We start from the raw sequence: 26,982 nt of genomic DNA, 5'->3' as shown, positions 1-26,982 counted from the left end.
CTATTCTTTTTTGTCTCTCTTAAATAACAAACTATAGAGTTAGACTTTCTTCTTTGTAAAACTTCACGGACTAAAACCTCTGCTCAGTGACTATGAGTACATTCATAAAGAGCTAAATGAGGTAGGTGTGGAGCAGAGGGTATAAGATTTCAAGAAAAGTGAGAAATTCCCTGAGATGGATACTCAAGGAGAGCGTACAGAGAGAATTCAGAGCAATTGAGACTGTGGAAGGGAAATATGGCTATTTTTCTACTGATTATCAATTTGTAGAGGTCCCCTTTGTCATACATACCACAGATATTGGATTTGGAGAATATCAATGTAAACAAAAAAAATAATCATCTATAGTTTTAATTTCCCTTCATTTCAGCGTGCTCTCAATCCTCTCCGAGCTCTCCTCCTGTTGTGTTGGTTGATTCATTCTCTCTCCTCCGTTTCCTTCATCGAAAAAAAACTGCAAAAAGGTCAAACGGAGGGAGAGAATGCTAAAATAAACTTTTTTTTTTTTCTTTTTTTTTTTTTTTTTTTTTTTTTTTTTTTTTTTTTTTTTTAGAATTTGAGGATGCGATTATTTCCAAAGTCAACGACCACAATGACTCCGTCAGGCGTCACAGCCACACCGGAGGGGCGATCCATCTGTCCAAAGCCACTCCCCTGTGTGCCAAATTTGCATAAGAAGTTTCCATTGGGCTCAAACACTTGAACTCGGTGGTTGCGGGAGTCAGCCACGATGATGCGGTTCTCCTGGTCCACGGCGACGCCCTGGGGCCGCAGAAACTGCCCGTTCCCGGTGCCTTCAGAGCCCAGAAAGCGCGCTGACTGGCAGTCCGGTCGGATGACCAGGAGCCGGTGGTTGTTGAAGTCGGTCACCACCAGGTGGTCTTCGTGGTTGAAGGCCACTCCTCTGGGAGAGTCAAAGTGTTTCCACAGGGCCCCTTCAAAGCCGTACTTGTTGAGGAAAGAGCCGTCAGGGGCGAAGAGCTGCACACGGTGGTTCCTGGTGTCTGAGACCAGGATCTTACCCTCAGAGTTGACAGCCACATCCCAGGGATAGTTGAACTGCCCATTCTTGGTACCCTTTTCCCCAAACTTCAGCAGGAACTGGCCCTCAAAAGTAAACACCTGTCAGACAAAGCAAATGCCTTAAAGCCCAACGTGTTTACATGTGGAGCAGAGCGAGAGTAAGCACGAGGAGCTACGTGTTTACATATGTATATATGGGTTTACAAATTTTCAGAAGCCAACATGATTTTAAAACTTACACAATTTTACATTTTTTCCCATGCAACTTTCTTGTGGCTTTGGTTCATTCAGACATGCAGATGAAAACTATGGAATTCCAGCTATTGTGCAAATTTAGTACGTAGGAGTGTGTTGATCGTGTCTACGTTGGATTTCATACCTGCACACGGTGATTGTCCTTATCAGCCACAATGATTCGTCTCTGACTGTCACATGCAACCCCAGCTGGACGATCAAACTGACCAGGCCGAGAACCCAGAGAGCCAAACTTATGGTGGAAGGCACCACAAGGCTTGAATATCTGGAGAGGAAAGGAGCAAAAACTTGCTGATTTTCTTTTAATCTCACATTAACCTGCTGGTTAAATGTTAGTGTCAACACAGTTGTGCTTTTGTGTAGTTTTTACACTGTAACAGACCTACAGCTAATACTTTCACCAAGCAGTATTAAATCTGTTAAATACTACTCACATTGTAAACTTAAAATTCAGGCACTCTGTTCCATTAAATGCTGTACAGTGCTAATTTTGTTTTGTCTATTTTCATCAGTTCAGTGACTGTGGCGTGTGTGTGTGTGTGGTTGTGTCGAAGTAAGAGGAAATTAGATTCGTGCACATTCCAGTACAAAGTTTGCTAAGCAGACTCTCTGCTACATAAACACTTCAGCACAAAAATCAACAATGTGAAGCTAGCATTAACTAATGATTAATGAGTGAATGATAAACTTAATAGAACCACTCTAAATGCGATTTAAGTGCAGATCTCTGTGGCATTTATTTGTCAGGCCTGAGTAGAGACAGACTGAAACGGAGGAAGAATAGAAAGAAAAAGACAGAGTTGGTTTTAGAGCCTTAAATACTGAAAATAAAATTGATTTCTTTGTATTTGCTTTAGCCTTATTTAATGGCTTAATTTTCATCATTTCTTTAAGTGCTGTAAAAATAGATTTGATGCCAGCAGGTATAGAGAAGTTGGGTTTATAGGAACCAATTCACTATCCATACTTGATTATAGAGAAACAAAAGATTAAGCTGCACCTGTATGCGGTTGTTGCTGCGATCAGCCACCACCACGTATCCCTCCTTGTCCACACTGATGCCCCAGGGACGACAGAGCTGACCATCTCCCTCCCCCTCGCACCCGAAGGATGAAACTTGAGATCCCAACGACCCGTAGCTCCGCCCTGACTTCACGATCACTTTGAAGGGGCTGCCCTGGATGTGCTGGTTACACACCAGCACCGACGCAAGGTGTTCCCCCTCGCATTTGGGCACGTAGCTGACGGTGTACGAGCCATTCTGGTGGTCTGTCACCTCTGCTGCAGACAGGTTACCATCGCCAACTGACATGACAATTGCAGACACCGCGTCCCCGCCGGAAAGACGTGGCTCACCATCGTGGTCATATCCAATCACAGTAAAGGAGGAGGGCTTGCCACGAAGTGCACTTTTCAGACCCTCACCGTGGGCTTTGGTGACTGGGGCAAAGGCTCCACTACTGATCAGACCCATGGACTGGATGGCTATGTACAGAGCCTGTGGGAACCATGATGGAGTAAGTTATAGCACTAGTCTTACAAATAGTAACATTACACCAGGATGAGTAAACATAATAATATCTGGTGAAAAACCATCTGAATCTAAACTCCACGACCTCTACGGATTCAGCACTTACCTGGTCTGGAGGAGTAAACATGAAGCGGTCGTCCTCTTGCGGCTGAAGCAGGCCTCTGAGGGCCTTCAGTTCATGGATCTGGGTGAGCATTCGCTCCCTGGCCAGCAGCACGTCCAGGTGGCGGCCCTCATCCAGCACCTGGCTGACGGCAGCAATGGTGCTGTCCAACTTGGTCAGACTCTGGTGCAGCTTTTCCACTTGCAGGTACAGAGACTTGGCCTTCACCTGGCGGATCTTCTCCACCTGGAAGGAGACAGAGAGTTCAGATGTTATTTGCTATTACAGAAGGGGATTTTGTTTAACAAGCAGCAGAATAAGCACATGATGATGGTACTTTATTGATCTGTGATTGTAAATCATGATGTTTTGGCACCAAAACACAGACACAGTTGCAATGAGTTTTTGTATTTTATTACGTATACTTGGTTTCTGGTGACAACCATTATATGTAGGGCAAACAAATTAAATAACGCAACAAAATAAGGTTCAAAAATCATTCTCTGGTTGATGTGTCTGGCATGGTTGCCCAGACGTCTGTAAACCATTTCGTGGGGTGTGTCTACCCTGATTTGAAACTACTTATTCCACTTTATTTACTTAAAACTGAATGTGGAGTCTCCTGAAACATGTTGCCACAGACTGGTCACAGCAAGTCTGCCCACTGGATGGCAGCAGTGTGCTCACCATACCAAGTCTACCTGATATTCAGAAAGAAGAAGAAAAGTGCTGGACATGCAGCTAGTTTCCTGCTTACCCCTGTTAATTGGGTAATAGTTTGTCAGTATTAACCAATGAATCCAGTTGAAAGTAGGTGAGGCGAAGAGTACTGAGACAGAAGAAGAGGTAACAGAAGACATCATCAAGACCTTTCTACTACAGATAAGGACACGTTACATATTTACATTCTTCACTGATGCAGAACTTAATAAAAGCAGAGGACATCATTTATGTCGATTTTATAACACCTACCAGGAAAACAATGCAAGAGCAGACAATAAGGAAACAATGTGCAACGTTATACACAAAGTACACTATTCAAAAAGGTATCTGTGCCAGAGTCTGACAAACTGAAGCAACCAGAAAGAAAAAAGGGCAACCAACACTTAGCCATGACACATTTCTGTTATCATGAGAAGGTGGATAAAGTTACAGTAGAGTCAGTGAGAATAAAGCATTAAAGAGGGTGGCAGAACCTGAGAAGCGGGGATTGGGCTTTTACTTAACGTCACCCAACAATAAGAGTACAACACAATAGTCTGACAGCCTCTATGGTTAGAGGGACTTTTGATAGTAGGGAGAGACCCTGAAAAAAAACAAAGAGTCCAAAAGAGAGGGGTCTTTTGTTAATCATTGACATAAGTGGAACTGCAATTTGCATCTGTGAGACTAGAGTTACACTTTATAGTCACTGAGGACAAAGACTCAAGTTAGGCTTCCTGATGGACAGACAACTAGTTTTAGTTCCTGTGTTGCAGCACTCATTGGCAGAGATGGTTTATATTTCAGAGAAAAAAAAACAGACAGAGAGACAGAGAGAAAGAGAGAGAGAGATCTTGATGTTCTGCAGTGTAACAACTACTTCTAAGTTACAACTTTACATGCCAGCACAATTCCTGTCTCACACATTCACAATACAAGACACACCCTGATTCACACACATTTCGAGCCTAAGGTTTTACCCATGAGTCACATTTAGCGCCTTGCGTCATGTCAGAGCCATGAATCTGTCTAGTTTGTTGACCTTCCTGCGTTCAGTTTCTGTTTTCCTGTCGGCACAGGTGACCATCACACTGGCTCGTAGTACAGGAAACACCAGAAGATTCCTTTTAAAATATCTTGTATGATTCAGGAGCTGTAGAGCTCAACTTGCAGGCGTTCAGCACCTGAGCGGAGGAGAGCAGAGCAGCGTACAGAATGTAGCAAGTAAGCAAAGTGCAGCAGAGCGGTGCATGCCACCAATGCAATACAGATTACACTGGTTTCTGCATAATGTCCATTCAATCATTCACTCAAGTCGAGAGTAATAGAGTGTGATTAAGAATTATTTTCATTACCTATTAAGCGTATTTTTTTAATTTTCGGAAAGTCGGAAAATACAAATACTGCCTGAGCAACAGTCCAGAAGCAAAGAATATTCAATTTACTGTAATGTGATATAGAGAAAGGCTGCAAATACATACACATCAGAGGATGGAGTCACTAATTTTTGGTATTATTGCTTGATATAAGCTTTAAAACAACAAATAACAAAAAGAGTAGTTAACCAACAGCAAGGGCCTCCTACCAGCTCTATAAGCATGAAATGACAATCAATCAAAGTCAATCAGCACCTTCCTATTTCGCACTTAGCTTTCATCTGCACCCACTGGTATTCCTGAAATCCTCAACATCATTCAACAAGTGTAGGAGACGTGCTGATAGAAATCACAGACTGGAGCACTGTAAAAACTCTCTTACAGCTCACCACATAGTCACACACTTGCCTAGTAGAGCAAAGCATCTGAATCCATGAAATGTAGTCACAAAGAAATCAGGAAAAAAAGGAAGGAAGGTAGATGTGTTTCATTTACCTCGGATGATCAAGCGGGAAATTATATCACACTGAGTCCACCAAGTTCCAGTTGAACAAGTCAGAAGCTTGTTATTGTTGTTGCATTTTGGTTGTTGTTATTGTTTGCAATAGCAGTTGACAACAATGCATTATGTGGTATTTTGCACATACAAACAAAACAACAGCAACATGTCCACTGACAGAAGTTGGACAGTGCTGAGTGTACGACTCATTTACTGAGACACAAATACAGACAGAAGCGCTAATAAACAGTATATTATTACTACAGATTTCACTGCTGTTGATGAACAGACTGGGAACTCCCAGTTCAAATGGAAGGCACCAAGGGAAACTCAGTGTGTGTCCGTGTGTGACCGTGTGTGTGTGTGTGTGTGTGTGGTTGCTGGTAATGGCTTTATCAGGCCAGGGATAAAGAGTGAGTCTTGTAGTGGTGTAAAAAGGATTAAAGAGGGAACATGGGTAAATGAAAACCTTTGTGACATTTTGACCTGTGCGCACACACGTGCGCGCGCGCACACACACATACACACACACACACACACATCAAGGAGCTCTAAGATCCGAGGGAGTAAGACACAGATCAGTTTTTATAATGTCACCGAACCTGTTCTGAGGGAAAGGGGGAATGAGAGCGTGGTCGCCTGGTGGGTGTTCGGATAAATTACTGGTTTTGTTCCACCGGGACCAAAGCAACAAATTTGCTCATGTACATAAATGTACAGATGCACATACACATGTTACTATCTGGTTTCAGCCACAGATCATATGATGTGGATTTTGGTTTTGTATGTGTGCGTAAGAAACCTGACTGATACAATGGCATGCATGTAGTAATATGCCCTTTTTATGATATTTTATCATTATTCATTTATTACCTAAGGTTTAAGGATTTGGAAGCATGGATTAGCCGGGGGTGAGGGGCCTCAGGCACAAGAGATCTTTCTTTCACCCAAAAAACCCTCTTCTTCTCAGGGTAACCTTAAACCTGCGAGGCCCTTGCAAAGGGTTTCTTAAGTTCAGGCTTCTAACTAAAAGCTGAACTAAAAGTCAGGATGTGGCTGGATGTGGGTATGGATGATGAAGTAGGGTTATTTGTACCCATTTTTTTTTTTCACAAAGAACATTTAAAAACATTTTTAAATAAAGTGGAGGTATTTATTTGGTTGTTTATTGTGGCTGTCACTGGCAGTAATGCATTTAAGAAATGTCATTAGAATAGTGATAACACGCCTGCTCTGCCACAACAACAGTCCTTTTGTCAACATGACAGCTCATTAACACCTGGGTGAAAAGTAGAGAAGACGCTATGGCTGTTAGTTATTGGCCAATTGTGCCAAACAAACCTGAAAGCTAGTCGCCAGACCAGAACAAAACTGAAACCGGCTTATAAAACAAACATTAACTGGACTCTGATCAACATGAGGGTAGCTAGCTCACCTTCCACAGTAGTTCACACTCCCTCTCCTCCAGCGCTTTCTTGTGTCTCAGAACAAGGGCCTTCACTTCAGTCTGCACCACCTTAGCCTTGATCTCCACTTGCTCTGCCATGGCCTGGACCTTCTCCATGCTTAGCTGGGGAAACAAAACACAATGACTTGCCCTTACTGATATGGAACAAAATGAGTCAATAGTAAAACAGTGACACAGAAAGAGATACGAGAATAGATATGCCGATGAGCAAAGATACATGATCTCTCAGTCTGCAAGTGGGACAGGGGATGGGACAGGAATATCTGGCTCAAACACACCACTGCCTGCCCTGTTTTATTACTCAGATGGGATACAGATGACCTCCAGAAACAGGATGCAGAGGATCAGGAAACATTAAAAGAAAGGACACCGTGTGTGACATCTTCCTGGCAACACCTGCTCAGTTTTTGTGATCTATTCCTTTCTCACATTTGGCGGCGCCTTTACAAGGGAAAAGGAAACATGGGTCAGGAATAGGAAGTCACTTCACACTGCACAAAATGATGCAGCTTCCTACTGAATTGAACCCTCACTCACTCTCATGCTTACAGTGCGCATTATAAAATTTCTTTTAAAGTCTCTAAAATGTGTTTTTCTGGTGGCCCCATGCACAGCAACACTTAGCTCTGCCACTCTGCCGGGTGCTCCCGCGAACTCTCCCTTTAATACTTGTTCTAAGTTTTGACTGAAAAGTTGAAAGGTGGCACGCTTGTTAAGATTCCTGGGCTTTTTTATAAGCAGATATTTTTTTATTTGATTAAGAAATCAGTCAACTATTCAAAGTTCTTTATTTAACACTGTTTGGGATGTTTTGTTTTGGGGAAAATGGAATAAAAATGTGTATATTCCCCAAACTAATGTATTGAAATAATATTGTGTTGACACCACTAGTCAGTTGAGATATTCTCAGAAATATTCAGTTACTTTTGGTCTTCACAGTCAAGACTATGTATGTACTGAACAGGGATCTCTGAATACAGGACGGTATTACATAATCAGGCTTGGTGTGCAATGAAATGATGACCCTGAGTTTCTTCTTCACCTTAGTAAAAACAGGAAGTGAAAAACAACTGTGCGGCCTGAACTTCACGAAATGGTTTTAGTTTTTACTACCAAGAATTTGGGCTAGATTCACATCTTTCTCTTTGTCCCCCTCCCCCCTTCCTCCCCCCTTGTGTTTTATCTGGCTTTTCCTCTGGCGTTTTCTGGGAGGTCAAAGGGTGAACCGGACCTCACAGGGACGAAGGGGAGGTGGGATAAGGCTTCCTTTGTGATATCGGCCGCAGGGATCAAAGGTCACCTAAACCTCTACAGGTCGTGATCTGCAACCCCTGTCTTAAGACACATACCACACCCACCCCCCACTGCAGAACGCCATAAACAAAGCCTGGCAGCATGGTCCTTTTCTCTTTCACCTAGCCATTTGAGGTTGGCAGCTAAAGGGTCAACTAAATCAGGCCCCCAGAGAGGGAACAGCAGGGGGGGGGGGTCCTTACAGAATCGGGGGAAGGAGGCAGTGTGAAATGTGAAAGCCACCACCTTTCTCCAGCTGTTTCTATGTATTCTCATAAAAATGCATTTTTTTTTTCTGATTTGATTTTCTGATTCTATTTATTTATTTTTCTCCCTCAATCTTTGTCTTCCTCTTCTGGTTTTGCTCCTTATTCCCTGCCTCCAGCTCAGACTCACTTTTTCATACTTTTCACACTTTGTTTTCTGTCCTGTGCTTCTTGGCCTCATGATCTCCCTCTCCGCCTCAGTGTCGCCATCTTCTCTGTTTCCGTCTTTCTCTCGACATTCCCACAAGAGCACAGCTTGGAACACAAAGAGGGTCAAACTGACCAATCACCAGCCGCAGAGAGAAAGAGCTCTGGCCAACCAGGAGGTCACAAGCCCAGGGTCAGAGGTCAGGGAAGATAATGGGTGTGGAGTGGGTGGAAATTTCCTACCTCAGGGGACAGGGTGTGTGTGGTGTGTGTTTACATATTATCTGGCGTCAGCACTTATTACGGTGGTGACCTGGGACAAAAATGGACAAACATACACCAAACATCACAAGGTATTGCCAGATGGTAGGCGGTGCTTCTTATGACTCAGCTGCATATATCCTGGTGCTTTTCATTAAATAAAACACAGTTGTACATGTGATCCCCGTTGGTTAAGAAGATCAAGTGTATGCAGTTTGAAACTTTGCTACATGTTGCCTGGAGTCTGACACTTAAACTGAGCAGATCTGAGTTGCGATATCTTGGAATCTGAAGAACACCCAGGGTGATTTACGCACCCATCCATTAAAGTACAAAGTCACACGACGGTCAACCCATGAAAGGGATAGGTGAGGCACAAGCTCTGCTGAGGAGATCATTCATGCCTGCATGTCACATGACGTCAGTGCAACACCTAGTGTTTCATGTTTCAGTCAAGTCTTTACCAAGGTCATAACACTGCTTTACCATCCAGGCAAAGTAGACACACACTCATGTATGTGTGACCTTTCGCTATCTCTCCATGGATTTATCTCTTTTAAAAGCAAGGCTGCAGCAAAGAGTATTTTAATGTTATTTGTTGATAGTTTTATTGTTTGGTTTATAAAATATCATAAAATAGTGAAATATGCTGATCACATTGTCCCTGAGCCGAAGATGATGTTCTCAAATTCTACAGTGACAGTTAGAAAAGACAGGAAGAAACCCAAGTTGTTCGAATTAAATTGAACCCCATCTATAATTACAGGGGGTTGTGAGCGAGTGAATGGGTGAGTGAGTGAATGAGGGAAGGGCAAAGTGTTCCACATCTTTAAAAGAGGAGGGGAATTTTCCTTTCTCTGAAATCCTTTAAATACCTCATCTACCCTCCCCCATCCTCCTCTCCTTTGACCTTCAGCCCTGCCCCCGCCAGACCTCACCCCGTGCGACCCACCCCCTTTCAGGGCCAGCTGGACACCTCTAACCCCAGGCTTCCCAGCAGCCCAGGACTGGTCACTCTCAAACACATTCAAGCTTATCATCTCTAATAGCCAGTCGCTCTGTGCTGAGGGACGATGGAGAGACGCAGCTGCTCTCCTCAGCTTCTCCTCGCTCTTTGCGGGAGATGGATGAGTGTTGATTTGTGTGGTTTGACCTTCATAAGGATTGTCTTTATGGCAGGCCTCAGAGAATTGTGCAGGAGAGCTCGTGGCTTTGTTTAGCAAAGACCTAAATCAGTTTGACCTATTTGAGTCCAATGGAGTGACACAGGACAATTATAAAGAACATCTGGCCTTGTTCCCTTGTTCTGTTTAATTGATTATTCAGATTTTTCACATTGTACAACCCTAATACAAATCAGGTATATGCTAATATACAACACAAATACTGGGTATTATTCTAAGCGGGTTTTATGGTCTTAGCCCCAGACTTACGGGGTAGAACAAAATAAACTAAACTAAATGAATAAATGACTGAGGGATATTTTCCTTTTTTTCCCCACTGTGAATTTGTCTACTCGGGCTCCTGTCTCACCTGCACGGCCTGTCGTCCCTGCTGCGCATCTGCCAACAGCTGGATGGTGATGGCTCTGCAGTCCTGCACGGCGTCTTGCAGGTAAACGAAGGTGTGGCCCATATGACGGCCCACGCTGCACTCCCTGCAGATAGGTACCGAGCAGGTTTCACAGAAGAACAGAAACACCTGGGAACACAAAAAGACATACATGGACGAATTAGTTTTTATGTTTAAAATAGTACAAACTGAAACTGCACCTGCGATAATGACCACACGACAAACAAAAGAAAACAGGAGTGCAGATCACAAATGCTATTTATTCATGACTTAAAGTTTTACTCACAAATTGACAAAACGTGTGATGCATCTACAACCGACTATTCACTGTGATTTCTTTACCTCTCAGACTCTGATAGGTCAAACTGGAGAAACAATTACAGCTAAACACATGTAAGGTTTTTAGTCAAATGCATGATAGAAATGTATCTTTACAAGTCAACACCCTGACTTCACATCAGTGGAGTATAACATGTTCAACGTGCTTGGGCTAAACTATAATCCTTTTAGATTACTTACTAAGCATTTGTAAATATTTGAAGGCTTTAATTTTAATAGCATAAGTAGCTTAAGAGGCACAGTTAAGAGTTGAAGAAATGCAGTCTTTAAAATTAAGTACTGTACCTAAAAGTATATCAAAGTGACCCCAAAAACGGCAGCAAATAATGACCTGTAAATTTTGCTTTCCCTACTTAGACCCACAATAATTGCTGCTCTGGTATTGACCTGTGGTAATATGATAATGGACAATGTTTACTAAAACAGATACAAATACATTTCCATCATCATCCCACCTCTTCCTATGACTTACTGCTGCATTTTACTGTTGTGAGTCACCAAAGGTTGACAAATCAAACTAGAAAGGTGAACACATTAATCACAAAGGTAAGCGTCGCTCTCTGCCCCTCCTCACACACACACACACACACACACACACACACACACACACACACACACCTAATTCATGAGAAAAGACCATGATGATAAGCAAGTCATCCATATGCATGTATTTTCAGGGTGGATCACACAGGCTTCAGCACCCCAGAGAGCTTCTCTCTTTGGGGCCAGAAAAAGCAAGGAGGGACTAAAGGCCACCAAAACTAGATCAATACCCAATCTGGACATTTGAGGATGAGGGCCGTAAAGGGATTTTACTCCCTTTCCCCATTTTTCAAACCATTTATTACTCTAACTAAGTTGGCAAGAATCTCTTGCTTATTTAGATTTCTACTTCAAAGCTTTACCTGAAAATTACAATTTGCTTTTGCTTCTTTTCCTAGATTAAAGTGTTCTCCTTTGTGTTGCCACGACACACAGTATGTGCATGACAGATGAAGTAAAAAGCAGCACTGGTTGACAACAAAAGTGCCCCGTCCCCTGGGATAAGAAGAGTAAATGTCACTTAACCTTTCTTGAACAAAACCTAAGCTTTTCTTTAAACCCCTTGTATGAATGCTGATTGGTTGTAATGGAAGGCTAATTAAATATGCACTGGCCATCATATCCCAAAGAGACACCAGATCAATGGCCTCCAATAGCAGAAGACCTGAGTGGATGGGGAGGGGCCTGCAATCAATCCATCAATAATGGCTGTTCCCCTGGGGAGCTGCATAATCTAATGAGAGACAGACACACACACACACACACACACACACACACACACACACACACACACACACACACACACACACACACACCTCCCCCTTTATCTGATTTCCTCCTTCTTTCTCCCTTCTCCTTAAGCTCCTCTTGGATCCTTTTCTTCTCATCTATTTCTTGCTGTCTCTCCTTCTTCTTCTCTACTACAGTCTCTGCACAGCTCTGTCACTGGGTGCCCCGCTCCTCTCTCTCCTCCTGTCCTATCCCACCCCCATCGACATCCCCTAAATTCCAAGGGGACGGGACACACAAAAGCGAGGAATGCAGCTTGGCTGGAGTGGAGGAGGAAGGAGGAGATAGCCTATGATGGACACAGAGCTGAGGCAGATGGGGGTGAGGGACAGGCAGATTGATGGTACAAGGACAGGTTGGATTCTGGTGAGGACTGACCCATGATATTTTTGACAGACTGAGATCAGCAGCATTTAGATCATCAAATGAAGCAGCTCCAGTATTGACGATTACATGACGGGTGGTTTACTCCACTATCAATTTTAACAGCAATAGGAAAACAGCTCCCGAGATGAAAATGCTGACTTGCTTCCCTGTCATGTTTGTAGGCCTAACAGGAGAGGAACCTCAGCTAATGCTAATGGAAAATGCTAATCAGTTTTATTACACACATAGAACAGTGTGGCAGGTTGGGTGTAATAAAATTTGCTAATTTACTCAGAGCTTGGTAGTAAAAGTTGCCCTGAGCAACCAATTCGGATGACAGTCAACCATTCAATGCAGTTTGATTGGCCCCTATTGGCAGCTACTGTTTTTGAATGTTTAAAAAATAAATCTCTTCATCCCTCTGTGTAGAATCTCCCACCAAAGCAAATGAGAGTGCTGATTTCACATTTATTTACTTTGTCAGAAAAAGTGAAACTGAAGGTAAAAAAAACTGGATCATTTCCCTGTGCATTACCTCACAAAGGTGCAACCCAATTTTTTGATAAGAAAATAGTTCTCTTCATGAGAAACTTACAGGTGGTGCAGAAATGTTTTTGCAAAACATTTCAGTTGTATGTGGGAGGTGTCTGAATGTTATTTCAGTAGGATATTTGTGCATGTAAATGTATGCACATGGTTTTATTGATTGACTGATTTTCTTTTCACTGGTTTGAACTTGAAATCGTTACTATTAATCACAATAACCAAAATATTGTAAAATATAAGAATGACAATGTTGTTGTTGCTGTTTTACAAGAGGTGAAAGGTAAAGGGAAAAACAATCATATGCAGGTGTGAGCCTCTACCCACCATTCATTTAGATCCATGTTGTTACCCTGACGACAACTATTATACCTGAGTAGTTAGCTCAATTGCGCCAAATACAATAGAATTACATATATGACATACAACACATTAAATAGATCAACTGACCAGTAAAAAATGTAAATTCATTCGAATATCCATATTACCCATAAGGTTTTATATGGACCATTCAGAAATCAATAATATCTTGTCATTGTATGATCTCATGTCACCATTTGTGCACGTGGAAAGATGGCAAAATGACAAACAACAGGATGACCAGAAAACAGTGGAGTCCTGTTTCATGGAACTAGATCTTATGACAAATAGCTGTGGGTCTTCAAATATCATGATCTATCTGTGCAATCTGCAGCATATGTGTCATCAACAGCTCAACAGTCCTTGAGGTGAAACACACTCGCTCGTGCACACAAGGTTGTAGATTACATAACACAACGACCTCTTGGAACAGTAGCCAATATTATTGACTCACACAGGACATCGGCTCTTCCCAGAGGTCTGCATGAAAGGATCCTGTCCCCTCTCTGCCTGCCTCTGTCTTTATCGGTTTCTCTCTTTCAAACCCATCATTCACAAGCTTTAACAGCGTTTCCCTGTATACAATTTACAGTGGCTGGCCGCCACTCCATTTCATAGCTCTGAAACTAGAAACCCAGAGAGAGAAAAAGAAAGAAGAGAAAGACAGGTATATTTAACTACCAGTAGCTAACATTAACAGCTAACATTAGACAAATTTCTATTACCTATTGATATTCACTCTGACCGCCAGCACACTGCATGCACGCACCAGGTACAACAAAACCATTCATAGTCAGACTGGCCAATGGGCATACTGGACAATTCAGGACGGGCCATCGCATCAGTGGACCATCAAAAAATCCTTGAAGTTTTTAACTGGCCCCCTCTGTGCGTCTGTCATTCGGGGTGCACATGACAATATGCTACATGCTTCTGTGCAGTGTTTAAGCAATTTATCACAAATGTTTAGCCAACCTACGAAGGACAAAAATGCATCACCCATTAAACAAATTCTCAGCAGGCCAAGAATACAGCTGCTCTGTTACACATGTGCTACTAGAAGAGACCAGGCATTTCACAGCCATGCCATGCACTGGACACGCCAGATACCCTCACACATGCAAGAACACACCAGACACTTCCAGTGCACGTGACACAAAAATGTGAAGAACAACTTAAAAAGATGTGAAATAGGCGTGGTGTCACGCTAACAAAGTTGTAAATTCCACAAAGAACACCCAGGAGGGAGGCCTTCAGGCAGAGGTGACTCACCTACAGAATTTATTTATTACACATTAACATACAGAACACTGACAAAATACACAAGCAGAAGCACGTGCTGACGTACGTGTAAAACGCAAAACAAAAACACACACACACAGGCACACAAAGTGAAATGCAAGCTCAATGTGTGCTGTGTGTTTTTGCTGTTGCAGACGGGCTGGAACCAACATCCCATCACTGGCTATAAAGCTCTGAGCAGCAGGGCTCAGCTACGCTGGGGGAAGTGAGTTATTGTATTTCATTAGTGCACCGGATGTTTCTCATTCTTCTTCTCTGCCCATTATGCTCCTTCATTAAGAATTTACAGACACACCTACCTATGTTATATTTGTGTGTGTTTGAAAATGTCTTGTCATAAACCAAATGGATATCTCTATAAGAATTTAAGGACTATTTTTGTTCACGCTTTGCTTGGTTTTGCTCCCATTTGCACTGAAGAGCATTCAAATGAAGCTGAAACAATAAGTTGATTAATCAATAAGAAAAGCAATTAGAGAAATCAACAGTTTCAATAATCCATTTGAAGGTTTGTTTTATATCAATGTAAACTGACTATGAGTTTTATAGTGCTGGTCCAAAGCAAATCGAAGATGCCACCTTGGGAAAACCTGCAAATTATGGACATTTCCACAATTTTCTGACATTTATGAAGATATAAACAAAATCCAAATATGCAAAGTCAATCAACAAAACTAAAAGGGTACTTAGAGAGTGCAAAAACACACAAGAGAAAAAAAAATTTAAATTCAGGTAATAATTACTAATGAAAGTAATTGTTAGCTGCTGCCGTACATTTAAATATAAGCTAACACTGCCAGTGCACCAGAAAGCTAAGTACTGAACAGTACTAGTCATGATAAGTAATATCAGTAATTAGACTTTGCTTAACAGTTAAATTGTTAATAAATAATGGAAAGCGCCAAGTACAAACATTTCATGTGCAAGATGTAGCAGAGACAGACGAGCCCTGCACAGGACAGGAACATTACACAAAAAATGCAGTTATTTCTAAAAGTACAATGTTGATATACACATTCACATTTTAATCTGCTAATTATATTTATCATGGATAAGACGCACTTAAACCTGACAAGAGCAAAATACTGAAATCCTGAGGGAAACAACACTAGAGTAAATGCATGATGGCTTTGTGCGCACACCCTCCCTTCGTACTGGGGAACTGGGGGAGAGGGCACGAGCTCAACTAGCCAGTAAAATCACTCTGTGCAGCATTCGCTGCCTGCATGTGCAGCCGAGTGGGGGGAAGGGACAAGGGCCATGTAATGTCACACTGTGGTGCCAGAAAAACCAGGGCTGCTCTGGGAACTGAGAAAGCACGTTCTTTGAACGCGCTAAACCACTTTTTCCTGATAGTGAGACGCTCGGACATCATCAGTGTTAATGTTCAAATGCCATTTCTCAACAGTTTCCATCTTACTGTGTACCTTGTCTGTCACAGGCAAGGAAAATGCATTTCACATGTACTTCAGAGAATATTTTGCAATGCCTTTAAATTCATGGCTTGCAAGACTTGAAACTCGATCTATGACTGGAAATGAATGGAATTTTTGTGTTGGAAGTAAAACGAAAATTTAATTGAAAACAGAGTTTTAGGAAGAAATTGTTATTCTGAAATCACACAAGACCTGGTGAAAGCATTTTGGAAAGTTATTTTGTGTGAGACTTTATCAAATTGAGAACACATTTCCTGCTATTCGTCTGTGAAGTACTTTATACTTCAACCAATCAATCAGGCGCTCACTAGTTACCAGGGAATAAAAACCTTATTCTAACATTAGAAAATGTCAAGAAATTGAAACTAACCCATAAAAACACAAACATTTCTGTTAAAGTATAGTTGTATTTCAGCAAAAATATTTGAACCTTAATTTTGAAAATAAATTGTCTTTTAAAAAGTTAAAAAAGGAATTAGATGGGAAAAAATGAAACCTTAAAATATATAGACCTTTGTATGTATATTTTTAAACTATGGGGAGTAAGTGCAAGAATCTTTTTCAAAATCCTCAGGCCTCAGGCCTATGTGCTCTGACTTACTAACATCCTGTCAACAGACAGAAACAAGAAAGGTCAGAAACAGACAGACAAACACTGAGGGGACATTCTTAGAGGATGATGTCAGTCATCAGTCTGTTTTTGGCAGCTTGAACCAAACAGATCCAAGAAAGGAAGTTTACCTTTTTATGATAACCTTTATTTTCTGTTTGTTTGCTTATTTTAACACATGGATATAATGATTCACTGAGCCTGAATTCACTTTTACTACAGCCCACTTCACCCTTACTTAATTACACACAATTTCACCTGGAAGTTCCTGTACAGCAGCTAGCTACTGAGCGACATGCTCATTCATAACTCCACCCTGAGTCATGCCAGTTCAGAACAGAATTTCATACTATACCACCTTAATAACAAACATGAGAGAACAAGATTTGCTTTTAGATGATAACTGCACACAAAACTTTATATATATATATAAAACCAGTAATAAAAAATATTTCACATAGATTCCTAACAGAAAGGTGGGCTTTTTTCTTGTCCAATTATTCTTTTAAATAAATACTTACACAATAATAACAGCTATTTCCGAATCATTACATACTGTTTTCTGTATACAGATTTAAACCCTTCACAAGACATCCAGTGACAGAGCTGCGTTACAAATGATGATGACATTTTGACATTTGATAAGCCTATAGATATATATTACATATTAGAAGTAAATGCTATGTCAACTAAGACTGCCAAGCATTTGAGAGATTTGAAGATAAACGCAAAACTCAACGCACACATGCTATCAAAATACATGAGGCTGACGCAGGAGTCAAGAAGCGTGGCTGAAGCGCTCACACAAACACACACACAAAAAATTCTTTCTCTATAAAGTAAAATACTACAGTGATCATACTGTAGACTGGTTGAGAACTGGGAACAGAGGGGGAGATTAGCAAAGGTAGTGCATTTATGAAACCAAATAGACAGCACCAGTCCTAAGCCAGTCTGGTGTGTCAAGGCTGGATAATCTGTGGAATACCCAATCCCAACATTCCCAACAATCCCAGGGATACCATCTGCCAGACAAAGCTCCTTTTATGGAACTCACAGACACCTACTGTCATCTTTTCCAAACACCCTCCATATCTTGTTCACATAGTTTTCTCCTTCCCTCTCTGTTCCCTCCATCACTGTCTTTCTCCTCTCTCTGCTATTTTCCTTCCTCCTTCGCCGCTGCCCCGCCCTATCGTGGCAACCCCTGTTGGCTTGTTGCCACGGACACAACACTCACACGGACATGCCTGCTGATGTTTTGAAACTCTGCCAGATACGACAAGGGGGGGCGGTGGCTGTGAGCCGGCAATCTGATTGGACGGCCCCACAGCGGAGAAGGAAAACAAACCACAGTCAGCTGGCCTCCTTACCAAGCGAGCATGTGACCAACTGTCGTGTGCTTAACACTTGAGCAGTAAAAGAAGAGAAAAAGAAAAAGAAGTAAAATGGTGGAAGGGATGGGTGCAGATAATAATCAAAAGGAAAAAGGAAAAGGAGTTCAACAATAATAAAGAAGAAGAAAAGAAAAAAGGGAAAAACATGAAAAGGAGTCGCAGCTTCGGGTAAACAAGGGATGAAACTGAGAGGCTGTGTGAATGAAATGTGGAGCAGCTGAGATGTAACAAATGTGCGTGTCTCCGTACCGTCGCAAACCGGCTATTCTTAGTCACTGTAACATTAGAGAGCACAATAAACAAACCACGTGCTTAATGACCCTCAATCCATAACAACACTGCTCCTTTTTCTCCCATCCTACCATTTATCAGCACTTTATTGCACATACACACATGCGCATGGCTGGCATGCCTACTTGGCAGCCTGAAGAGCATGACCTTTACAGGAAATGGCTTGGTTACATAAGCAAGCCAAAACAACAATAACACTAAATGCCTATCCCATGTAGAACTACCCATAATGTAAAGAACATCAAGTTATAAATTATGCAAATTCCTAAAACGACTGTGTGTATCAGAAAACAACGAATGATAAGCCATAATGTGACATAATATTTACAGACACATTAATCAAATTATCATCGCATGATAATCCAGTGTAGACATTTAATCAATCTGCTGTTACACCACTACTCAACTATAATGTGTTATTTAATTCGGAATTTTATATTAGACCAAAAACCGTCATCAGACAAAGTTTACGGATTGCCTTGTTAATATGGCACTGGGTTTAAATGCGAATCTTTGCCAAATAGGTACTTTTGCCTTTTGCTTTGACACCAAATCCTCCGCCATCGTCGGTCAATTCTCCTCTCGTCACGTGAAAAGACTCTACTACTTGTTTGTAATTGTAGCGTCTCACTAACTTGTATTTTACAAATAAGAATAATCCAACAGCTGCCTTCAGTAGGACGAATACATAGAAAAATCTAAAACTGCAGCCATTAGATAATGGTCTGTTAAAAATGTAGAGATAAAAGAGCAAACACGCTGGTATGATCTTTGTGTAGTCTGATACTTAAGAGCAAAACATACCCAAACTGCAGCAACTGTGCCAACTGTTCATTAGCATATTCTTGGCCCAATATTACAAAACCACTTAGGGTGGACACATCGTGGCTGGAAGCTGTGCAGTGTCCCCCAAACAGGGTTGAGAGCTTTAACGATAAATGTGTTAACAGCACAATCTCATTGAGTGAGGTCAAATAATGGCCAATTAAAACCCCATTTGTGCCCGACCACTGAGTAGGAGGTGGCAGGTTCCAGCTTTTGAATGGGTTTTAAATCCCGTTGTCAAAGAGAATGTGATAAATGCCTTCCTTTCTATCCATTAAATTTATGTGGCCCAAAGTCCTCAAATGGACATCAAAGCTGGGACACACACACACATACACACTCCCCCTTAGCCTACATGAAACACATTCACAACACACAGGAAACAGGGAATGCTCTCTAATTACTGGGCACATGCTGCGCATTAAAACCCTGGAAGTCCAACTTCATATAATCCAACTCTGCTGGCTGTGTGGAAACACACACACACACACTTACACACACACAAAAATCCTCTTCAGAGGATAACTACCTACAGATGGGAGATACTCTTGGAAAGGAAAACGTTGCTGCCACACACTCACACGGATACTTCCAGGAGTGATGAAATGTAATCACTTGCCCCTCAACAGCAACAGCTGCTAAATCATGTTGAGGAGGCTTTCTGCATCTATAATGTCCATCGTCTCTGACACAGAGCAGCCAGAGAGCGCTGATGAGAAAGGCAGGAGTCTGCAGAGGAAATACCCAGTGTGTGTGTGAGAGAGAGGGAGAAGGGGAACAGAGTACCCAGGAGGTATAAACTCAAGTTACAGGAATTCCTCTGGCCTTGTATCAGCGTCAGTGTTGGGTTAGGTTTCCTTACAAACATTCTCTGCTAGCGAGCTCCAGAGAGGGGGAGTAAAACTAATGATCACAAAGCCAACCCAGCATGTGTTTTAAGTGACAGCCTTCCTCTACACAGCTAGAAAATACAGCCGTAAAATTTTACAAAGAAAAGAAGAATTGAGGAAATGTGTGATAATCACAATAAAATTCTTAGCCCTCCTGCTGCAACTGAACATCTCACTGTCTTCCTCACTTTAACGCTCCCTGAGGTCTCGGGAGATGCAAGAGCATTGGTAGGCCGTCAAACTCATTAGTTCAACTCCACCTCTTTCTTATAGCACGGTGCATTTTAGGCATTCATTGCCCAGCAACCACTTTCTGTCCACTCTCAGTCTAGTAACCCCCCACCCCTAGTATATAAAGACTATATTGTGTGTGTGTGTGTGTGCATGTGTGTGTGTGTTGCTGGAAAGCCACGCACGTGCACAGCTAGGCATGTAGCTATGGCGACAACAATTTAATCTAAAGCACAGAGTGACAATTTGTAGGATTATCATATCATTAGCTGCCTCTCAGATAGAGCTGCCTATGTATTTGTATGTTGGAGTGGGACATCACAGCGAGCAGAGGGCACTCCTTTGATGTAATCCAATTTTCCATTTCCACTTCAGACACAGCGTGGAATCCTCTCTGACTGCCGGTGCTTCAGATGACTAACAACTGACATTTATGCTGTTAAAGTAGGCCAACACATTCACTCATGTGTGCACAGTACCCTATATATTCTTATCAGTGTGTAGCCTACTCCCTTTGCTGCCCAAGGAGTCCTTATCTTCCAACTGAAACCCTTTGTTTCACTGGCAACCTTTCTGTTTCCATTATTTGGGAATCGATGACGTTCTACAATTCCTGATACTTTTTGTTCCCAAATGATCTTAAATTGAATTAACAATGGGTTAACTCCAGAATGTGAAGAAAACTCAAGCCAAAGAAAATAAATGTGATTTCCACTGTACAATCTCCACAAGGGTAAAAACATCTCCCCTATCTCCACTACAGCTGAAGTTAAGCATGAAGAGAGGGATTTTACTCCTTGTCAAAGTATCCTGTCCCTCTTCTTCCAATAATAATAATCACCATTAATATCGAAAAACACAATCATGTATTATGTATACGTTTACATTGAGTACAAGTATCCTATTTCTAGACAGCAACTGTGTGTGCCGGTGTAACCAATTGAATTGACAACTGTTATTTCAGCCAATTAACATTAATGCTGTATATCGGTGTGCTCTCTACATGTTAATCTGTACTATTTGTTTTCCTAGAGAAAGAAACATCTAGCTCTATCATTTTGAAATTTCAAGTGAAAGCTAGTGAACAGTGTCGGTGCACATTTCAGAAAGGCCAACAGAGGGGTGCGCTTTACTTTTATACAATACATACTTAATGATATTACTTGAAATACTGACTGTAGATTTAAGTGCAGTCCAACAACTTGTGGATAATGAACATACAGTATCATTTAAATGTTAAAAGTTGAACTGGAAAGTTGGGGGTTCAGAGTTGTAAAGCAGCTCCCTGTGTCACTATGTGATGCTAACGATTGCCCTGGCTCATTTAGGAGTCATCAGTCAGAGATCACTAGCCTTAACATTGGCATGTACATGATTTACCAGTAATGTGTCACTGTTGCCAGAAGCGACAGCGCAGAGCTATCAACACGGGTCAGTCACATATTAAGATGTCTTTTTACACTGTCAGGCTTGGCTTACAGTTCGTCATTAGAGGCCCTTTTCACAATAGACATTTGGCAGGTAAAGAACAGGTGTGGCAAAAAACATCAATTATATAGGTTATTAATTATAGGTTCCAAACATGCAGAGAAGCAGGAAACAAAGTGGAGCACCTACATGGGACACAGCCATCCTTAATGTTATTACTTACACCTGTGCTACATTTCTTCTCATTGAACCTCTCTGCCAAATCGTGACTACTGCCTCAGGCTCTCTTAAAGAGGGTAAATGGTATTCGAGTCTGATGTCAAATACAAATACGTAACTTGTGGAAAAAAATATTTTTGCATTTGAGGTGGCGTGTCAAAACAGAGAATTTAAGATGAGTGAGTTTTGGTTGTTGACTTTATAGTAACAACATGTCAAAAAAATGATCGTGTCCTGAAATGTTTCCATTATTGTTTGCAAAATGCGACAGCTGGTATCTGTTGTGGCAACACGTCACAAAGGCTAACACTATCTTGTTTGGCCAAAATATTGACTTCTGACACTGACTTCTTACATGAATATTTTCACACTACTGTTCTGTCACCATATTAAACACTGACAATGTGGAGTGGTGTGTGTGTGTGTGTGTGTGTGTGTGTGTGTGTGTGTGTGTGTGTGTGTGTGTGTACGCTTGGTATCAAATTTGGTGTCAAGCATCGTGTGATTTCAATTGTATTGGCACCAGCTACGAAATTTCTGGTATTGTGGCATCTCTAGTAAACAGAAACCAGTACTGATCTCCTGGGAGAAAGAAAGAGTCTGAGAATAACTGAACTAACCAGGCAACTGGTTACAACCAGATAAAGAGGCTGATATAATTTAAAAAAATTACAAATGACTAATAGCATTGTAACAACACTGTGAAGGGAACGCATCGGATCCCTCACTGTGAGCAATAAACCACTTCTTACAGCAAAGGTCTCCGTTTCCTCCCTAGTAACCAGTCCCACAACCCATAAAACTGGATGACAAAAATATCTCTTCAGGCTTTGCTGGACAATAGCATTCAAAATAGTAACATCTCTTGCAGCTCACACAACTGTTTGAGACAATGTGGACTTTGAGGCTGAAACAACAGCGGTGTCAACACTCAAACCTGAGGAAATGACATATTACTAAATAAACAAGCTCTAAGAAAAAAAAATTCTAAGAAAGAAATGGCAACTTGAGTATTAGGAAAATTTGTGCTGGATAAACAAACTGAGGATTAACAGAATAGAACTAAACGGATTAGGAGGATTTCCCCCACACGTCATTACCAAATATGAAAATCCTTAAGAGTGCCAACAGGCCAAAACTGGTCTTAAAGACTGACTGGGTATATGAGGAATTTTACCTATATGATGGATGTGGAGCCGGGTGACGGACAATGACTCTGCTTGCTCAGTGCTCATTCGTAAAGAAAGACTAGCCTTCTCCTGTGTCATTCCCTCCCCCAGGGCTGAAGCACCATGAGTGAGTGAGGCATTACTGGGAAATAAAGCCCTTACCGGAAAACTGAACCCACCTATTTACTGGCAGTGGATGGGGGTTGTGTATAAAGAGGGGTGGGGGGTGGTCTTCAGTATTTTTAATACTGAAGACAGAATTGTTCATTTATTGATATGGCTGCACTCCTATGTACACTCAGAACATTTTAACAAACAGTAAATAACCGTGAACCTAATTAATTAATAAACATCTCCTCCTGGTAGTCGGGATAAAAGAAGAGGATGCTAATTAATAACACTGCAAAAAAAATTAAATTAAAATAAAAAAAGGACCTTCAATGGTACATGTTTTTAGAAAGCACAATTTCACAGAACCGTCAACACAAGCTCTATTTGTTTATGTGGAAACTGGTTTACTGTTGGCAAAAGGTGTTTTCTCTCAGCACTACAATCCTGTTTCTTCTTAAACCCAACTCTTTGCGTCCGATTCACTCTGTGTCCCTCCATGGCTCATGTACAGAAACAACATTTAAGTTAACTTGAAGAACATCTCGTTCACACATACAGATTCAAAGTTGCCTGTCACAAAACCTCCAGCATATAGTCATCTTTAGCGTTGAGCACTTGAGGTAGGGTTTTGGTTGAGAACACATTCCTGCTGCTGATTTTCACACTTTTTGACCGATGGTGTCTGTAACATGCCAAGAAGTGTAGTAATGCACCTGCAAAGGCATGAAAAAATGGCTTGGAGGAAATGCCTTCAACACATTTGTTAGGCCTCATGAACACCCGCAATGCATTTTGGTGTGAAACACTGAATGTAAACACAACATTTGTCAGTTTACAAGAAAACTCCACATTTAATTTACATACTAAGTTTCAACATGATCATCATGCATTGCTCTTTCTTCCTGCCTGAACCTGTTTAATTAACTGAATTATTACAGTGCATTTAAATATACTGTGTGATCTCTGTATCTTTAACAACGTTTGCTGACTTTACTGACCTCATTTTGCCAGATTATTTTTTCATGAACTTCTGGAACAAAATATTTTTTTATTTATGCATTTGTGGCCTGGAAGTGTGTTCTCCAGCAGCAGGGAAAACTCCCATCGGCTCCTCAACAGAAACCAGAAGTAAACCAACAATGACGTTTCAAGACCCCCTACTTATACTATTTGTTATTCTTCCTGACCATATGACTAAACCAAGAAAAAGCTGGTTTCCTGTTTTACAGGCCTTTGTAGTTTACTTTCCCAGATCACATGGTCCAAAAAGAAAAAAGAACTTTGGGCCCCAGTTCCAACTTGTCTTTCCCATTATCAGAGAAAAACTGGATCTCCATACTATGTCCATGTATAGGACATCTAACGGTCATAGAAACATGTGTGCAGTTGCTACAGGGGCCTCTCTCTGCCCTGAATGGATGGTGTGGTACAGATTAACCAGACTGCATGTGTCTATGCCTATAAGTGTGTGTGTGTGTGTGTGTGTGTGTGTGTGTGTGCACGTAGGGTCAGTGTGTGTGTAAATCCAGCTCGGCACACGTGCCTGTTTGTCTCCAGGGAACTAGGTGAAGAGCCACTCAGCTCCCTTTGAACCTAAGGCCATATGGCCCCCAGTATGCTTCTATACTACACACATAATACTATTACACTGCAGGACTGCATGTGAACGTGTGTGAGTGTGCACATTAAATAAAACGTTATTACACTTCCAACACTACCAGACCAGTAGTGCAGGTTTAGATGCCAAGACACCCCAAAATTTGTGAAAACCGATCAAGTGTTTGTGTGGCCCATTTGTGTCTTTCTAGGGGCAGTGGTTTAAGTTTTATTGTTATGCTCTACTCACCTCATTGTCATGGTGTTGGCAGAAGCTCATGCGGTCCTGGAACAGGGACAGCAGGGCGAAGTTGTTCTGCAGGGACTGGGCGAGGGACACCGACACCCCCGGCTGGCCCGAGTTGCTGTTGGCGTTGACCCGGCCCAGGTGGAGGTTCTCTCCCAGGCGTTCAATGAAGTGGTCCTTGGTCAGCCGCACCCGCTGGTGTGCCCGCACACAGTTGTCACACAGATATTCCTGGCAGTCAAGGCAGTGGGAGGTAGCTGGGTTCTCCTCATCACAGGAGCTGCACTGAGGCTCTCCCAGGTGGTGCGGATGCAACAGACCTCCATGTGGGTGATGGAAGCCGGAGGAGCCTCCACCTAAGCCTCCCCGGTGGTGATGGCCGTTCTTATTCTGGATCTGCTCCTCAGAGCTCACCACCACGTCCAGCAGGTTGCTGAAGAGGAAGTTGGAGGAAGGCAGGGAGTCCACTCCGGCCTCAGAAATGGACACCTTCTGGTCGCAGGTGGGGCATCGCAGCTTCAGCGGGTCTCCGGGACTGCGCTGGCCCTCTAGGCACTGCCTGCAGAAGGCATGGAGGCAGGGCAGGACGTGGAGTCTCCTGGTGGTCTGGCTGGAGGAGGACGAGGTATGCGAGGAAGATGAGGAGGTAGACGAGCTGGAGGAGATGGGAGCAGAGGAGCCGCACAGCTCCTTGCAGAGCGGGCACGTCTGCAGGTCCGAGTCTGGAAATGAAGCCATCTGCAGCGTAACCGAAACACAGGCTCAGTTTACAACACGCGCAGCAATGAGGGTGAGGTCTTCATCTGGGGACACCTCGGCCCGATGTGTTGTGTAGAAAATAATGTGCTAATTGAGGTAGATTCATGAGGTATTAAAGTCAGGTCAAAAGTGAAAACGGTGCTCATCAACATACAGATTTTCCTCTGTATTATATGTATGTATAACTCTGACCTGATGCAAATCGAGGAGGTAGACAGTTCTTCAAAACAGTTCTTCAAAGATTGTTTCTGAGGTAACAAAAAGAAAAATACTTAGGCTGTTAAGATCAATTCAGGTGTCTAAGGCGTTTTGGGGGGAAACATCCGCGTCATTCTTTCAAATAAAGACCAACAAGATGACAATGGATGATGTTGGCGCTTGTGTGGAGCCAAAGTGTCCGATGGTGCTTCTTGAGGCTCATAAAATTAACCCGAAACTGGAGTGACACTGGATGGGCGTCGAAGTACTGGGGGCTCCGTCTCTCCTCCCCCACCGACTCGGCAACATGACTACGGGGCTCTGAGCTACAAAACAGCACCCATACGAGTACCAAATTATTTCAATCTTATAGTTAATTTTCTGCACTCCAATCGGGGGCCTCTGCGTCGTTGTGTTTCGGTGTTTTTTCTCTCTAGTCCACCATCGGGGTCCGTTCAGGCGGCGTCGGGCGCAGCCAACGGTCGGTTGGTAGTCGCAGCGCGAGCCTCGGACCGAGGGACCGTAAATTATTCATCAAAGCAACGATCCCATAGCGTGCCTTGGGTCGTTAGGGCATCGAAAACGAACACGGAGAGAGTCCAAACATCAGACAGGACGTCTACGACAAGCCTCTATGGGGTGAATTTACCGCTCCACCTTGTGAAGAGGCCGCTTCCAGCTCCCGTCCAGTCCGTAGGCTGGTCTCCCTCTCGGGCGCTCTGCGTGGAGGAATGCGCAGGGTTTTTCCTCCGGCGGCGTGGAAAGAGATTGTCGTATAACCGGAAAAAAAACTCGGTCCAGCGACCGTATGGACTTTAACTACGTCCCTTACTTTTT

At 42.4% G+C, this 26,982-nt stretch overlaps 1 protein-coding gene across 1 annotated transcript; it reads right to left on the bottom strand.

Moving 5' to 3' along the window:
• Positions 1 to 549: 549 nt before the first annotated feature.
• trim71 (tripartite motif containing 71) lies at positions 550 to 26,004 on the bottom strand. Its single transcript, XM_022747684.1, has 7 exons — positions 25,192 to 26,004; positions 10,458 to 10,625; positions 6,925 to 7,059; positions 2,916 to 3,158; positions 2,279 to 2,776; positions 1,403 to 1,543; positions 550 to 1,122 (listed from the first exon to the last, which is right to left on the bottom strand). The coding sequence occupies exons 1-7, from the start codon at positions 25,924 to 25,926 to the stop codon at positions 550 to 552; spliced, it is 2,493 nt and encodes an 830-aa protein (XP_022603405.1). The 5' UTR covers positions 25,927 to 26,004.
• Between the last annotated feature and the right edge of the window lie 978 nt (positions 26,005 to 26,982).

This window comes from Seriola dumerili, unplaced genomic scaffold (genome assembly GCF_002260705.1).
Source record: "Seriola dumerili isolate Sdu_G_001 unplaced genomic scaffold, Sdu_1.0 BDQW01000110.1, whole genome shotgun sequence".
In the NCBI taxonomy this organism is placed as follows: domain Eukaryota; kingdom Metazoa; phylum Chordata; class Actinopteri; order Carangiformes; family Carangidae; genus Seriola; species Seriola dumerili.
This window is presented reverse-complemented; position numbering and strand designations above follow the sequence as displayed.